General features: G+C 53.9%; 1 protein-coding gene across 1 annotated transcript in view; it reads right to left on the bottom strand.

Annotated features, from left to right (window-relative positions):
- Positions 1–753: 753 nt before the first annotated feature.
- CACNG3 (calcium voltage-gated channel auxiliary subunit gamma 3) overlaps positions 754–16,387 on the bottom strand; it is a 55,468-nt gene continuing 39,834 nt past the window's right edge. The window contains exons 2-4 of the mRNA XM_033101099.1: positions 7,742–7,825; positions 5,200–5,340; positions 754–1,297 (exon numbers count right to left, since the gene is read on the bottom strand). Of these exons, the coding sequence (XP_032956990.1) occupies positions 786–1,297; positions 5,200–5,340; positions 7,742–7,825 (737 nt within the window). The 3' untranslated portion in view covers positions 754–785. The remainder of the gene's footprint in view (positions 1,298–5,199; positions 5,341–7,741; positions 7,826–16,387) is intronic.

Raw genomic sequence — 16,387 nt, 5'->3', positions numbered from 1 at the left:
GATGCACATGCTCCAAGCTCAGCTTCCCGCCCGGAGACGAGCCCTGGAGGCAGGGCAGTGAGTGTGAAGGAAGCCCCCAGGAGGAACAAAACAGCCCGCTCGCGGTCACAAGGCAAAACCTTTAATCACAGGAGTGTTTATTACATGAGCTGCTTTGGGCTCTGACAGCTTTGATGTCTGGTCATGTTTTTCTAACACGGATAGGTGACTGCCTCCCCCAGGGCCACCTGGGCGGGTGGTGTCCTGAGGATTTGTGTGAGTGGACACTGGGGACAACTGTGCTCCCACCTGGGGATTCGGGGACCCACCCCCAAGCCACGGCCTGTGACTTCAAGTCTTCTTCCAAGGAGGGAAGAATGCAGAGGTCCTTCCAGCAGAGAAGGAAGAAAGGAACACGCGTGGCACAGATACACAGAGAGAGGAATGGCGTCGTGGGATTGGTTTGAAGAAGTGGGAGGGGCGGAGGGGTTAGGACCCGGAGGGCCAGGGGCAGAGTGTGCGGGAGGGCTGAGTCCATTTGGTGTCGCTCTTTGTAAAAAGTAGTAAGACCATCACGAGGCCCATGCCAAGCAACGTGGGGGGGCAGGAGGAGAGGGGCGGGCTGGGGGAGGGGCGGGGAAGGGCAGAGGGGGGCGGGGAAGAAAGAGGGGGAGGGGCGGGGTGAGGAGTGGGGGAGGGCAGAAGGGGGAGGGCAGAGGGGGACGGGGGAGGGCAGAGGTGGGAGGGGCGGGGGGTAGAGGGGGGAGGGGGGCAGAGAGGGGAGGGGTGCAGCGGGCCAGGGCGGTTCAGACCGGCGTGGTGCGCCTGTTGGCCGGGTCGTTATGCAGGGCCTCCTTGAATTCTTTGGGCGTGGAATTGTGGAACTGTAGAAAAGTGTGCTCCCGGTCGGAGTTGAGGAGGGTCCCCATGGTGATCTTTGAGGGGTCCCGGGAGAGGGTGAACATGGAGATGTCGGTGGACGGGATGGTGTGGAAACCTTTGCCGATGGGGGACAGGTCGCGGGACCTGGGCTCCGTGGAGCGCGAACTTGACCGCCTCCGGAACCGGTACCTGTAAGGCGGCAGGCGCGTGAAAGTCGATTTCTTCAGGAGCTCCGAGTGGGATTTGGCGCGTAGCTGCTGGTGCTTCTCGATGTAGATGTGCACGGCCACCACGCCCACGATCTCGGCGATGATGAAGGAGAAGGCCCCGAAGTAGAAGGACCAGCCGTACGAGTAGCTCTTTTTGGAGTCCCGCTGCCCGGGGTCCCCGGCATTGGCTGATATATAAACGATAATGCCGATGATGTTACTTAACCCTGAGAAAAGGGAAAAGAAGGACGCACTTAGAACCAACGCTGGCCCCGGGGCGCCGTCCCCGCAGCAAGTCGCGGGGTGGAATGAGATGCGGGGCCCTGCCCTTGAGCCCAGCGCCATCAGCAGGAGAGACCGACGTCTAAAGAACAGAGAGGGGGCTACCAGGGACATGCGGGCCAGCAGTAAAGACACAATGGCTGGGCCACTGTCCTTTGACAAAGTGACACTTGCGCTGGATTCTAACCCTGAAGAAGGCCAAGCCAGGAGACGAAGGCTGGCGTGGAGCGAGAGAAGGAATGACCTATGAGGGTGCAAGCTTGGGTCATGGGGACGCCGGTGGCATCTTGAGCTAACCTAAGAGGCAGCGGCGAGAACAGGCTTAGAGGAGAGATTTGGGTCGTCCCGCGAGTCGCGGGTGTCAGTGAGAGCAGCTGTTCGGTGGACACACCAGGGGCAGCAGCTGCAGCTGGTGGAGCTACTGGGGCCCTTAGTCTTGTCACCTGCACGGTAAGACGATGCCTTAGACTAGCTGGTGTTCAGGCCCCAGGAACTGGTAGCTGCTGTCCCCAGCAGACATGGTCTGCACACTTAAGAGTCCCCAGGGGCGAACGCAATAGCACAGGCAGAGCTGCCTGCCGGGTGGTCGGAGTGGAACTGGTTCTAGGGAGTAGGAAGAAGAAACCACGGAACCCGGGCCGGCGGCTGTGCTCCTGTCTGACCACTTTCTTCACCTGCTTGCTCCCAGGACGGAATGTCTCTTTTTGTGCCTTTGCTTCAAGGGCCTCCTCTGGGCCTAGATGCCAACAATGGCTCAGAGAGGTTGGTGTATCCGCTGGCATCTCCTTGCCTCCGCGTTTAGGCCACCTGTACGGTGGTTGGTGCTAGGTGGAGGCCGTCCCCCAATATAGTTCCCAGCACCGGTTGGTAAATCATTATTTCCAGGGGCCTCCTGGGACCCTCTCCATTCCGTGAGTGCCCGCACTCTTCCTGGGGACCACCGAGATCTCCCCAAAGCGTTGAAGCTTGGCCTAGCAGGGCCCACTCTGACCAGCTGGTGCACAGGCACTAAGGGAAGTGAACGTTTTGAAGGTGATTCCTGGCCGCGCCATCGGCACCACCTTCCGCTGGGGGCGGGGCTCGGGTCTGCCTCCGTGTCTCCTGGCTTTACCCTGCACAGGTATCCAGCAGGTAGGAAGCCCGGCCTAATCACCGAGCTATTCTCCTTGCGGGGCTGACACAGCCAGCCTTGTGTGGGGCTGCAGAAAACCACCGGATGAAAAGCGATTGCTTTCCCCAGAGTGTCAGCTCGGCTTGAAGATTTAGTGGGGCAGACACGTTCTTTTCTATTAAAATGAACACGAGTATAATAATGAGAGCGGCATTCACGTGCATTTTCAAGTGTTCATGGGAGGGCAGATTTCAAAGACATTTCAGCTTGCGGAAGGCGGTTGTCCCCTGACTTCCTCTGCCAGCAGGGAAATTTGGGTGGCAGAGTTTGGGAAGCTGTGACAGGAAGTCTTGGGGGTGGGGGGGAGTTTAAAGAGAGGCTCAGATTTCAGATCAGATGGAGGAGGCCGGAAGCGAACTGAGTTGCATTTATTTACAGGGCACTTATTGTGTGCCACGTACTGTGCTTTCTTTACAGGTGCCGTCTCAGTCCGGCGTGGCAACAGGCCCACTTAAAACAAAAAATCACTCCTCTTACAGATGAGGAAACTGAGGCACAGAGAAGGGAAATTACTTCCCAAGTCAACACGGCCAGGAAAGGGTGGAGGTGGGATTTGAACGGAGGCCTGTCCCTTGGCCATGGCGGGATTTAGATCTCGCTAAGAAAGCTGAGGAAGAGCAGGTGTAAGTGGGCGGTGACTTTCTCCTGCCACAAGGCTGTCAGGTCCCTGAGGGCAGGGACCGGTCTAGTTTTGTTGGCTGCTGTGCCCTATCTTGCAGCCTTGTGTCGGACCCATAGCAAGGATGCCGCACATACGTGTGGAATTGAGACAGCGCGAGAATGAAATGGAACAACGTACGTAGTAGCGGCTGCTGCGTACTGAGCACTTACTGTGTGCTAGGCTCTTCCCGGCACTCTGCCAATTCATAATCCTCTCACCAGCCTTAAGAGGCAGAGCCATTGCTATCCCCATTTTTCAGATGAGGAAACTGAGGCACAGAGAGGTTAAGAGACCTGCCTAAGGTTACACAGCTGGGAAGTAGTAGAGCCAAGATTTGCACCGGGCAGCCTGGCTTCCGAGTCCATGCTCTTCAGCATTTTGCACAGTGCCTGGCACACAGTAGGTGCTCAACAAAGGGCTGTTGATTGCTTGCCTGAAAACACAGAACCTTAGACTAGGTTGAGTGAGACAGAGCCTTAGAGAATGCTGAATCCTCCAAAAGCTTCATTTTACAGGTGGAAACGGGAGGGGAGGGCTTCGGGTTCCTTGGGGAGATGAGAGTGAGGGCGTCTAGGTTTCAGCCCCAGGCCTCTGGCTTCCTCTCAGGGCTGTTGGCACCACCTGCATGTCCACCAAGCCCCATGGGTCTGAGTGGCCTGCCATCCTCTCTCACAAGACCTCTTGTGAGAACAAAGCTGCTGGTGACACAGTCTTCCCTAACAATCCCCTTGGGGACAAAAGAATGATCGCCTGTTTAGGAAACCCTCATGTCTGCACACCACATCAGGCTCAGTCGGAGCCCAGGGCTGGTCGGGCCGTCGGAGACGAGAACGGGCCTCCAAGCGGCACAAATCCCCGAGTTTGCCCGTTGTGACCATGTGTCCAGCCAGGGCGTGGCCGGGGGCCACAGAGACCTTTGGGGTGACCATACCCCGGGACAAGATGGTGTTGCTGGAGTCAGTTGCAGCCTCTATGCCTCACAGAAGGGAAGCCAGCGGGGACAGAACGAGAAAAAGCTCTTAGAGGGACCGGGACTGTATCGCCGTCAATTCCCAATAGCAGAAACCAGCGCTGTGCTCTGTATGCTCAGCCTCCTCCCAACGCCCTCTGAAGTACGTGTGTATGATCACTGCTTCCCGGAGACCAAGTCACCGCACATGGGTAACGTCCCCAAGGCCCCACAGGTGGAAGCAGAGCTCAGAGCCAGGAGGGCGAGCCCCTCTTACCCACCAGGCCATCCTCTTCCCCCCGGCACCCATTCCACTAAATATTCTGCCATGACTGGGCAAAGCTGGAAGGTCATCACCAAGCGGTCCAGCCCCGCCGTGTTCTTTGCTTCCCTAAAGCATTTCATCCAGAGGCATTGAGGAGAAGAGATGGTAAAGAGACGGGAGGAAGGGTGGAAACCCAGAGGAAAGCGAGGGAGACGAGGAGAGCAGCGGAGGGGTGGAGATGGAGGGAGGCAGAGAGAAGGACCCTTCCCTGGGGTCCTCCCTGCTGCCCAGGGCCACCTTCTGGTTGGGGCTGCCACTAACCCCAGGTCTCCTGAGAGCACCGGGGGCTGTTGGTTTTTCCCTTGCTCCCAGAGGGGCTCTGAATGTAAGGATTTGAGAGCTTGAAGAGCTGTGAACCAGCAAACACGTACCTTGAAGAGCCACAGACTGTCAAACAGGCCCGACCGTGAACGGAAGACTGGACCCCTCCTTTAAACCGCGGCGAGCCAGGCGCCCAGCTTACATGTTACACGCCTGCCCCGTCCCGTGTGCACGCCGGGACACACTCTCAGCAATCAGTCCCGCCCGCTCTGAGCAGACCGTGCCACCTGTCTCCTCCTGACTTTCCTTCAGGCGACTGTCAGCATCTTAGGTCTGACTCAAGCCCCTGGGCCTCTCTTGTCACCCATCGGACACGTTCCTGCGTGTTCCCTGCAGGGGACCTAAACAGCATCGCCTTGTCCCACGGGCATGGCTGGGGTTTGGTGTCGGTGCACCTCTCGGGCCAGGCCAGGTACTCACCTGCAGAGACGAAAAAGACGCCGGCGCTGAGGATGACGCTGTGTCTGCTGTGGTGGAACTCGCTGGCTGCCACGCAGAGCCCGCCGAAGAAGAGCAGTGTCACGCTGAGGATGGGGAAGACGCTGGAGGCCCTCACAGCCCCTGTGGAGAAGGAGAGAGGGCTGTGCCTGCACCCCAGCCATCCCCGGGTCGGGCCGCCCCCCACGGGGATGTGGTGGGGGACCAGCACTGGGCATGACGCCGTGCGGTCAGCCGGGGTCCTGGGCTTGGGGTCCTCGGCAGGCAGCATCCAGAGACGACTCCTCATTTTAACGTTGACCTTGTTTTACAAGGACGACAGCTGGGCCAGTGCACCATGCACTGGGGGCTCGGAGCCCTGACTCACGGGGGATCCCACCGCCCACTGCCTCCCTGCCTCCTTGGGATGGGTCTTCAGCTGCCCACTCCTCCACCCTAACCAGTGACCACTGCCACCCGTCCCTCCGGGTGGGGGCTGGACGTGGACACAGGGAGACTCAGGGCTGGGTGCAAGCCTCGGGCACCTCTGTCTGAGTGGATGCACTCACCCCTCAAGTATCCTGGGCAGGAAGGGAGAAGGACATTAAATAATAAATGAAAGATACCATGCCAGGTCGAGAGAGAGCTCACAGGAGAAAGAACACCCTTTCCCCTGCGTTTTGCACCAGGAACCCCAGATTTTCACCCGGCACTGAGCCCTGCAGATATTACAGTCCACAGCCAGCTCTGGTCTCAGGATTCCCACCCGATTGCAGTCCGGTCCCCAAAACGCAGGCACATTGCCTCGTGCTGTGTTGGTGTGTGTCCCTGAAGTGTGTGCTGTGAGACCTGTCAAGTGTGGTGACCTTTGGAGACCAGTTGGTGGCCAGACCCCACTCCACCCCGCACGGCCCCTGTGAACTCTGGCTGCATGTCTGCCACACGCAGGACACTTGCTGCCACCACTGTTTCCTAAGTCAGTCGGCGTCCACTCTGGGTTTGGTTTAGCCCAGTGGACATGCGGTGGCTTCAGAGAAACAACTTCAAACCAGTGTCCTAAGTTGTGACATAGAAGCTGCAGTCTACTGAGTCTCCAACAGGGCAAACGTCACAATGTTTCCTCCAGTAAGGGAAGACACAAAATGACAAACAAGACCTACGGGAATCTGGGAAAACCCCACTGGTCATGACTTTAAAGTCATTCTCTTTTGAGGGGACCCAATTCATCTCTGGCGCCCCCAAACTTTGGTCAACTGCGGCCTTTATTCCGCACCCTAAGTCTTTCTGAGCTGCTGGTATACATCCAGCCTAGTAGGCATTTGGATAAATCCTAGTAAATGGATAGGGGCTGAAAAGAGAGAAATAGTATGTTTATGCTGCAAAAATTAGCTTAAAAATGACTATTTCTTTCAAATTGACCCCCGCACGGCTCACATCGTAACGCGATGAAAAGCTCATACGAGTATGTAGGTTCACAGCCCATCTGCAGACTAGCAGGCGTGAATAGAGCCCCAAATGATTTTAATTGTAAGAACAGTCTTCTGGAGTGATGAGTTACAAGCATAATCTGAATAGGACAATTTCTCGAGGTTTTTATTTATAATAGGCGTGAAAAAAAAACCACAACCCAAAAGCTTCACAGTTAACGCTGCCTTCATAGCAGTAGTTAGTCAGTGCCCTCCAATCCTCCACAGAATTCCCTCCTCTGCGTGAACTGGACACGCGTGCTTGTTGAAGACGCCACACGTAAATTACATCAAAGCCCTGTGCTTAGGTTTTTGTCAGGCCCCTGCCCACAGCTGGACGTTGTCGGCTCAGCGCCGGCAACAGAAAGAGCGAACACGTATCACTTCGTGACAGGTCGGGCCCGGGGCTCGTGAAACATGCGCTAGGGTATTTAATTTTCATGACCCTGTCAGACGGGTGACATTAGAATCTCATTTCTGATGAGATAAAGAAAGCGAAGAGAGGGAGAGGTGAAGCGGCTTGGCCTGGCTCCAGCCCCGCTGGAAGGGACGCAGCCTGGAGTGAAAGGCCAGGTCCCCCAGCCTCCAGAAGCCTGGCTGTCACCACTCGCTAAGGCCTCCAGGGGTGCTGCGTTTGTGACAGTCCCCTGTCATATCTGGGCTGTGACCTTGGGACAATCCTACGCAGACACTGGCCCTGCCCCGTAGGATTGAGACTGATGGGAAGTGAAAGAGGGGTGAGCTTTGCTTTGCATGTCCACCCCCCGCCCCCAGGTCTTGCCCTAGGACCTCTCCCATCACACCTCAAATCAGCCCACTGGGGAGGGGGAAAACTTGTATTCAAGTTGAGGAAATGCCTTAGATTTTCTCATGAGCAGACTGAAAAAAAACCTTTCCGTGGGGACTCACCTACTAGTTACCCTTCTGTTTCTACTTCACTGAAAGGAAAGAAACTTCGGTATCAGCACCACTTGGGCGGCTCCATCTAGTAGCAAAGCCGAGGCTCCTCTGCACGCAGCCTCATGCACCCGTCCCGTCCCCGTCCCTGTCCCCGGGAGACCCAAGAAGCCGGAACTTACGCAGGAGATACTCTGCCGTGTCCTGCTCGTAGTCGGCATCTTCCGGGAAGTGGTCGATTTTCTTGCACACCCCTCGGAAGGCCCCTGTGGAAACAAACATGGTCCTGAGAGGGGAGCGGAGGTGCCGGGGGCCCAGCCTGGGCTCCCCCACACAGGGTTGTTGCAGGCGGTGCTGAGTGGAGCCCATCAGCCACCTTTCTTAGAGCACAGAAAGGAGACCAGTCGAGAGGACACAAAGCAGAAGACGGGACATTCCCGGGTCCTCGGTGTGGCTTGACCCCGGCATCTGCTAGAAGAGCCGGTGCTATGAACCACAAGCATCCATTATAACGACTGTCTTACCTTCCCCCCTTTGCGTCCCCATTAGTGAGGGCAAAGGGAAAACGGAAGCGGAATGGACATCTATTAATTCACCTTCCCGTTTTGCAGACGAGCAAACTGGGCGTAAGAATTCTGCTTGCACTCACGGTGAGCAGCGTAAGTAGTGACCGGTTGAGACCCGCTGACTCCTGGGTATAGATTCCAGACAGAGACTCAGGAGTAGAACTCTGTCCCCAGTAAGGCTCACATCTGGCCCAGGACCGTCCCCTTCACGGTCGCCTGGCCCTGGGCCACAGCTTTTTGGCTTCTGCTGGGTGGCTGACCCCTTCCAGAGACACAGAGCTGCCCGCGTGCAACTTGGGAAAACCGACTGACCTTCCTTTTCTTTTCTCAGCATCAGCTTGACTTAGTTGTGGGTGTTTGTTAACTGGCCAATCAGACGAACAATTTCAGAACTTCTCACCACACACAGCAGGGCACGCCGCATGGCTGTTTGGTCCCTGAGGTGGGGAGGGGCACCTTAGAAGCGTGTGGGTTGGGCTTGGCTTTCAGAGCGGTCACTGGACAAATTAAATAAGGTGATCTGTGAAGATGAGGTGTTTCGGCAAAGCTCTAGGCACGTCAGGGGAACGGCTGACACTGAGAAGTGCGTCCGGTGGGCCAGACACAGCTGGAACCTTACGTTCCTTCTCTCCTTCACTTTTATCCACCGCCCTGGGGTGGGGGCGGGGGTTGGCTCTTAACACTGACATTTGATGATGGGACAGACCACCCCGCATCACAGAGGAGCTTGAGGGGTCCCAGATGGAGGGTGCAGGAATCCGTATAGGAATCCTGGCTGCCGAGTCTGCGGTCTTCGCCATCACATGGATGGTAGGGCAGGAGGGAAGGTAGAAATGAGCAGGGGCAGGAGCGAAGCAGCCCCGGCAGGAGGCCCCTGGCAGCTGCTGTCCCTTGGGGCACAAACACCTTCCTTGCTCCGCTGGATACGGAGAACAGGGCACGTCACCAGAAGAAGGAAAAATGCCGAAGAGGGAGGGAAACCCTCCCGCTCATCAGAATGTACACCCCGCTTCTCAGGACCATTTTAAGGAGCTTCTCACATAAATCATGGGAAATGGATGGGTTCCTGTTTTCACCCTGAAAAACAACCCCAGGAACCAGAGAGAGGACGGGACACCTCAGCAGAGAGAGAGAAAGATCACAGAGGGGGAGCCGGGGACACGGTTCTGCCCACAGAGATAAAAGTCCTCCCACAATGGGAGGAGGGTGCTTCCCTCTGGTGGGACAGCCGGCTCTGTGTCTCAAGCGTACTCGCTTTTACTAATGAATTTCTGGCTGTCCTAAGCTGCACCAACTCTGTCTCTTGACTGAATTCTTTCCTTCGAGAAGACAAAAAGCCAAGGTGTGACATCATTTCCTGGTAACACTGTGAATGACAGCCATTATTATATTCTGTATCTATTTTGTCTTGTAATAATGAGTGCCATATACTGAACCCCTACTACATGTAGGCTCCAGGCCAGAGACATTTCACCATAAATATGATGCAGTATGAGACCCACTCTCTTGGTTCGGATTCTCTGCTCACTAGGCAAGAACGGACTTGGAACCAGGAAGGGGCGTCCCGGAGAGGAGACGCGAAGACTCAAGGAACTTCTTGGGAGAAAGACAAACTCATGACTTCCACCCTGGTGTGGAAAAAAGGCCTTCATTCTTTTTGTTCACATGTTCCAATATTGGAGGTTCATTCCCATGTCCCTGTTTGTCCCCTCCCCTTCCAGCTGGCTGGATAATACGGCAGAGTAAGTCACACACATTGTGTGCACACCATATGCCACATGCCAGCCTATGCACTTTACCTGTTTTATCCTCTTTAGCTCTCAAAACAGCCTTACGAGGTACCTGGTATTATGATCCCCATTTTACAGATGAGAAAACTGAGTCTTAGTGAAGTAAGGGATTTCCCAAGGACTCAGCTCCAAGTGAAGTCTGCCTGACCCCAAGGGCAGGTTCCTAACCATCACTGTGAGCTGCACTGTCTTCCAACACATTTTAGAGTTGTACAAAGCCCTTTGCCAAGTGGCTTTGCGATCATTTTGTGGTCCAGCCACTGCTATCAAACCGGACTGGTGGCTTTTCCACCAACCATGCTTTCCCAGGATATACGAGGTCTGACAATTAGGTTCACGAACTTGTTGCAACGATGCTGCTAACCTTTTCTGACATCAGAGGGATTTTTCATTATGAATCTGTGCCACCTGGACAAACTGTTAACCAAGTTGACTATGTGGAAGTGCTGAAAAGGCTGCGTGAAAAAGTTAGACGACCTGAACTTTTCGCCAACAATTCACGGCTCTTGCATCACGACAATGCAACAGCTCACACGGCACTGCCTGTGAGGGAGTTTTTACCAGTAAACAAATAACTGTATTGGAACACCCGCCCTACTCCCCAGTGACTTCTTTCTTTACCCAAAGATAAAGGAAATATTGAAAGGAAGACATTTTGATGACATTCAGGACATCAAGGGTAATACGATGACAGCTCTGATGGCCATTCCAGAAAGAGTTCCAAAATTGCTTTGAAGGGTGGACTAGGTGCTGGTGTCGGTGCATAGCTTCCCAGGGGGAGTCCTTCGAAGGTGACCATAGTGATATTCAGCAATGAGCTGTGTAGCACTTTTTCTAGGACGAATTCGTGAACTTAATTGTCACACTTCGTACTTTGGGGGCCACTGAACAAGGGCCAGGGTGGTGGCTGTGGGGCCACCTACTATTACCTGTCTTACATTCTCCAACAAAGATCCCACAGGAAGAAACGGTCCAGCTGAAGCCAGAATGTGAGCCCTGCTGAAACAGGTCAGAACCATGAGGGAGAAAGGAACTAGCAAGTGCCTGCACGTGCCTGAGTGTGAAAGGGGTCTGACCTAAGGGAGCCTAGGCAGCCAGAACTTGGACTTGGAGCCAACAGACGCCATAGCTCCTGGAGAAACGCTGCAGGGTTTTGATGGTCTAACGCTACCTAGCTCATGAGCTAAGAATGGTGCTGCATATTTAGCTGCTTGGAAAAGCACCAAAAGGAGAACATTGTTTCATGACATGTAAAAACATATATATGGAATTCAAATTTCTGTGTCTGTAAATAAAGTTGTGTTGAAACACAACCATCCCCATTTCTTTGCAGCTTTCATACTGTAAAGGCTGAGGGTTGTGGCAGAGCACGCGGCTAAGAAAACGTTTTGCTGATCCCTGAGCTAAAGATTTCTGTCCTGCGAGGTAACAAACTCGGGGAGGCCAGGTGCCAAGACGTCTGGGCCTCCCTGGGACTGGAGGACGTAACCCAGGCGGGTGCTTCGAAAGCACATCATGTCAGGCACCAAGGGCAAATCTGGGTTGTGGAATGTTTTGCATTGTTTTGTTTTTCTTAATGTGCAGTATTTTGGGGCATGTTTCATTGTATTTTTAAACAACGAAATACGTTTCTGCGCTTTAAAATTCAGGATTTGTCACAGGAGAGCCAGATCTGCAGCTTCTCCTTAAAAATGGGGGGTGGGGGGTACTCTGTCCCATGTCCCCATGTGACCACACTCCATGCAGCCAGCCGTCGTCAGCAGCCCCCTTGAGACCAGGGGTGGCGGGGTGAGCTCTCCAGTTGGCCGGAGCCCCCACCTGGCCGTTCCTCCCCTGGGATGCTTACAGCAAACCACCTCTGCAAACCTCAGTGTCTTCTCCTGCAGAATGAAGATGGTAGGAGTAAGTTGTGCTGTTCTCCCTCGGGATTCACGGAGGCAGTAAGTAAGGGAGGTCTCCGTGGCCGACCCTGGCCCCAGCGCTGTACTCGAGGACCCCTAACCAGGCAGGAACGTGCAGCGCCAAGCACAGCTATTACTGCCCTTGCTTTCGGCGCGGATTTCAGGACCAGGCGAGACGCGCTGGTGCCATGGTGACGCAATATAAAAGGAAAAGAGAATCAAGACTTTCCCCGAGGAAGACTCCACGCGGAACACGAAGCTGCTGGCACCACCCGTCAGACAGTCCCCAGAAGGGGAGCCTGGCGACGCACATATGCAGCATCTTGCAGGCCCCCAGAAATAACCGTTGGTGAGCGGTCCTGTGTATTTCCTGTCAGGCATTTTCTCCCCTCGCCCGCCCCACGCTCTCTCACTCAAATGGTTTTATACAATTGGGGTCACGCTGTCCCCAGTTACGTGTTCCCAGGAGTATTTTTCCCACATCAGTAAATCGAAGGAAAACAGGATGGGGTTGGACTTGCCCATGAACAGCAGAGGGAGGGGCCGAGGGCGACGCTGACAGATACCCCGCAAGGACGGAGTCGGGGCGCAGAGGCAGGCCGGGCGCCAGCACAGGGTAAGCTAAGGCACTGGGGCACAGACGCAGACGCACGGCTTGGGGCGACCGGTAGTGACAGGAGTCAGGAGCTCAGCGGGTTGTCAGACTTGGGGCGGCCGGGGCAGGGGCTCTGGGAGCGGGCCGTGGCCTCTTCACACCTGCGGCATTTAGGTGCTGACACGCCTCCCGAGGTGCCTGGAAATGCTGGACCCACCCGCCTAAGAATCACCTGAGCTCCTGTTAGGAAAAAACCCACGCTGCTGGGGCCCCGACACGGCGCACGGTTAGGTGGAGTCTGAGAACCCGAGGCACCTGCAGGATTCCAGGGCCGTGTTTGCAGCCAGGTGGACCCGCCACCATCGTCTGTGGGCACCTGAGACCGTGGTTAGAAGACAGGGTGGGAGCTCGGGGGCTTTGGAGGGTTTGGGAGATACCAGACGAGATCTGAGGTCAAGGCCCCAGGGGACGTGTTTGGGAAGCCCCCCCAACAAGTGAACATCACGCAGCCCCAGGTCCCTGCCGCTGGCTGTGAGCTCAGAGTCGGCCATCCCTGGCTCTGAACCTCCACACGCACGGGCGGCATTGTTCCCAAATGCAGCACGAGGTCACAGGGACCTGCTGACGGACGCAAGGGACATTCTCGGAACTTGTTCCTCATTCCTGAACCCTCTGTTTAGTCTCTCATTCCTGTAAGGAAAGGGCACAACTACATAACGTGTGGAGGCGTGGGGTTCAGATGTTACTATTTTAAATAGACTTTGTATTTTAGAGCAGTTTTAGGGTCACAGCAAAACTCAGTGGAAGGTGCAGAGGTTTCCCCCGTTCCCACAGCCTCCCCCCACCCAGACCCCCCCCCCCCGCAGAGGTCCCTTTGTGACAATAGATGAGCCTGCACTGACACGTCATAACCACCCAGAGTCCACGGTTTCCATTAGGTCCCTCTTGGTGTTGCACAGTCTGTGGGTTTGGACAGATGTGCAGGGACATGGACCCTTCACTAGAGAGTCACACGCAGCAGTGTCACCGCCCTAAACGTCCTCGGTGCTCTGCCCTCCATCCCTCCCGCCCCCCCCTGGCAGTCACTGATTCTGTCACTTCGTCTTTTCCAGAACGTCATAGGGTTGGAATCATACGGTCTGCAGCCTTTTCAGATAGGCTTCTTTCACTTAGTAACAGGCATGTCAGGTTCCTCCACGTCTTCTCAGGGCTCGATCGCTCATTTTTTTAGCGCTGGATGATATTCCACTGTTGACTAGATCACAGTTCATTAATCCATTCACCTATGGAAACACCTCTTGGCTGCTTCCTGGTTTGGGCAGTTTTGAGTAAAGCTGCTATAACCACCCGGATGCAGGGTTTTGTGGGGTCCAAATACCGAGAAGTATTTGGGCAAATACCAAGATGCGTGACTGCTGGGCTGTTTGGTAGGAGTATGTTTAGTTTTGTGGGAAACGGCCAAACCGTCTTCCTGTCCCAAGGTGCGTTCCTACCAGCAGTGAGGGAGAGTTCCCGTGGCTCCCCGTCCTCCCCAGCGCTTGGCGGGGACGTGTCTGGGTGCTGGCCCCTCTCATAGGTGTGCAGTGGTGACTGGCTGTTGTAGTTTGCATTTCCCTGATGACATGTCCCTGATGGCGAGTGGCTTTTCATGGACTTATTTGCCATCTATGTTTTCTCCGATGTGCTGTCTGTTCAGGTCTTTGGCCCACTTTGTTAACCAGGTTGCTTTCTTAGAGTTGAGTTTTAAGAGTTCTTTGTGCATTTTGGGTTCCGGTCCTTTATCAGATGTGTCTTTTGCAATTATGTTCTCCTAGTCTGTGGCTTGTCTTCTCATTTTCTTGATATTGTCTTTCCAAAGGTTATTTAAATTCTAATCTGGCACTTCCTTTACTTAAAAAAATAACCCAAGAGTTAAAAAAAAAACCCACAACAACACAAAAAACAAACAACAAAAGCGCCTCAACACGTGATGCTGAGCTGATTTCTGCCCTCTGCAAACTCTGTAAACATGACGCACAATCAAACCCACACAACTGAAGCCTCTGTTTAACCTCCCTCTCCAGAAAGCCCCATGTTCTTGACATTTCGTGCCATTCTGACTGCTCACTTGATGAATGAAGTGGGGAGAGGGGCTCTTGGCCCCGTTTCCCGCTACCCTGGTCTGCTCATTTCAACCTCCACCGGTCCGCTCCGCCAGCCACTAACGGATTTACTCCCAAGCAAATTCCTGCCGGGGCCCTGACATTTATCCAGCGGCTCTTACTCTCTTCTATTCATTAAGCATGGGCGGTTGCCACGGCAACCATTAACTGCACCTGACATCCAGGAATAGTTCTGGCATTGGGAGCAAACACCACACTGGGATTTAGTTGGTGCAAAGGAAAGAGGCTGGCTGCCTCCCTCTAACCTCTGTGGTGCTGTGGTTTTCCCCCTGAAACTAAATATGAAGCACTTGATGTGATTGGTGGCCTCGGGAATTGAGCAGTGCACCACCTGGGCAACTGGACGCGGGCTGTTTTGTGGACTGATTGCTCACTGGGTAGGTAGGTATTCGTGCAGATATAGCATAGTCATGGCTATGATCTGGACACAGAGGTGTCTCAACAGGAAAAGGCTGAGAAGGTTACTTTCGACAGGGGTTACCTGGGGATGGGATAGAACTTGGCAGAATAGGGGATGACTTTTGCCTCTCATTTTCTATTTTTTAAGTGGATTATGAATGAGTTTTACTTTGGGGGCTCCATTACCCTACATTTGTCATGTTTAAAAATCTTCTAAAGACAGAGATCATACATAAGAAAATGTTTAGCAGGTCACTGCCTGGCATAGAGTTTGTGTGTTCAAAAAACACGGCAATGAAAGGGGAAAATAAGGCAATCCAGAGCATGTCTGATGGGGCTAAAAGAAACTGGCCACGGAGCTCACAGCTTGTCTTGGCCGTTTCTGGGGTGACCAGGGTTCCTTCCTCTGAGGAGCTAATGGGACCACAGATGTCACAGGCCGTGGCTGGGGCACCTGGAGACGGAGTCTCCTCTTTGTCACCTAACTAAGGAATGAGGCTGATGTGAGTGTTTAAGCCGTAGCCGGAGAGAAGGAGTCGTTGGCAGGGACCGGGCTGGACACGGGGGCGGCCACATCCAAGGCCATTCTTCCGTCTTCCTCCAGCCTGTGTGGCTTCCATATTCAGGTCCCCTCATTGTACCAGCTGTGTACCCTTGGCAAGTGAATTAAGTGCTTCAGGCCTCAGTTTCCTCACCTGGAACATGGGTGTAATCACAGTACTTAGCTCTTAGGGTCATCATGAGGGTTACACTAGGGGAAGCATGGAGCCTGGTGATATACTCATTAATTCAGTGAGAACTCGTATCTGTATTAGTTCTGTGGTCCACAGACTCTTAACTAAAATTCTGAAATCCAAAAAGCCCTGAAAAAAATAAATGTTCCTTGTCATTTTTGGGGAGCCAAACTGAGGTCATCGCATGGACTCAATGGATGGCAAAACCTTGAGCTGAGCGGAAAAACTACGGTGCTAAACCATCTCTGGTAAATGCACCCTGCGTTCTTCTAAAATCTGGAACATTCTGCTTCCTGGAAAGCACAAGTCTACAATGGCAGGTACAGCTACAGCCAACCGCACGCGCCCCAGTCTTTATGCCTTTCTCCATATATTTATATCGCATGTGTTAGTATTTATTTTATATTCCTCTTTAAGTCAACTCACTTGAAAAACAAGCAAACAAACGAACCCGAAATTTATTTTCAAAGGAGACTTTATACCTAACTGTAAATGGAAAGCAGGACCGCTGGCCAGAAATAGAAAGCCGCTGCAAAATAAACATGATGAAAACAAAACTTTGTCATGAAACCCCAGCTAGGTAGATGCTGTGCACTAAAAAGCAAATAGCTTCCTTGCCTTGCGCTGAGATGTTATTTAAGCCCACCACCTGTACTAGGCACGGGCCATGGTAAGTGTCAC

Source organism: Rhinolophus ferrumequinum (assembly GCF_004115265.2).
Source record: "Rhinolophus ferrumequinum isolate MPI-CBG mRhiFer1 chromosome 15 unlocalized genomic scaffold, mRhiFer1_v1.p scaffold_54_arrow_ctg1_1, whole genome shotgun sequence".
NCBI lineage: Eukaryota > Metazoa > Chordata > Mammalia > Chiroptera > Rhinolophidae > Rhinolophus > Rhinolophus ferrumequinum.
The sequence above is the reverse complement of the archived record's forward strand: the minus strand, read 5'-3'. Positions and strand labels throughout refer to the sequence as shown.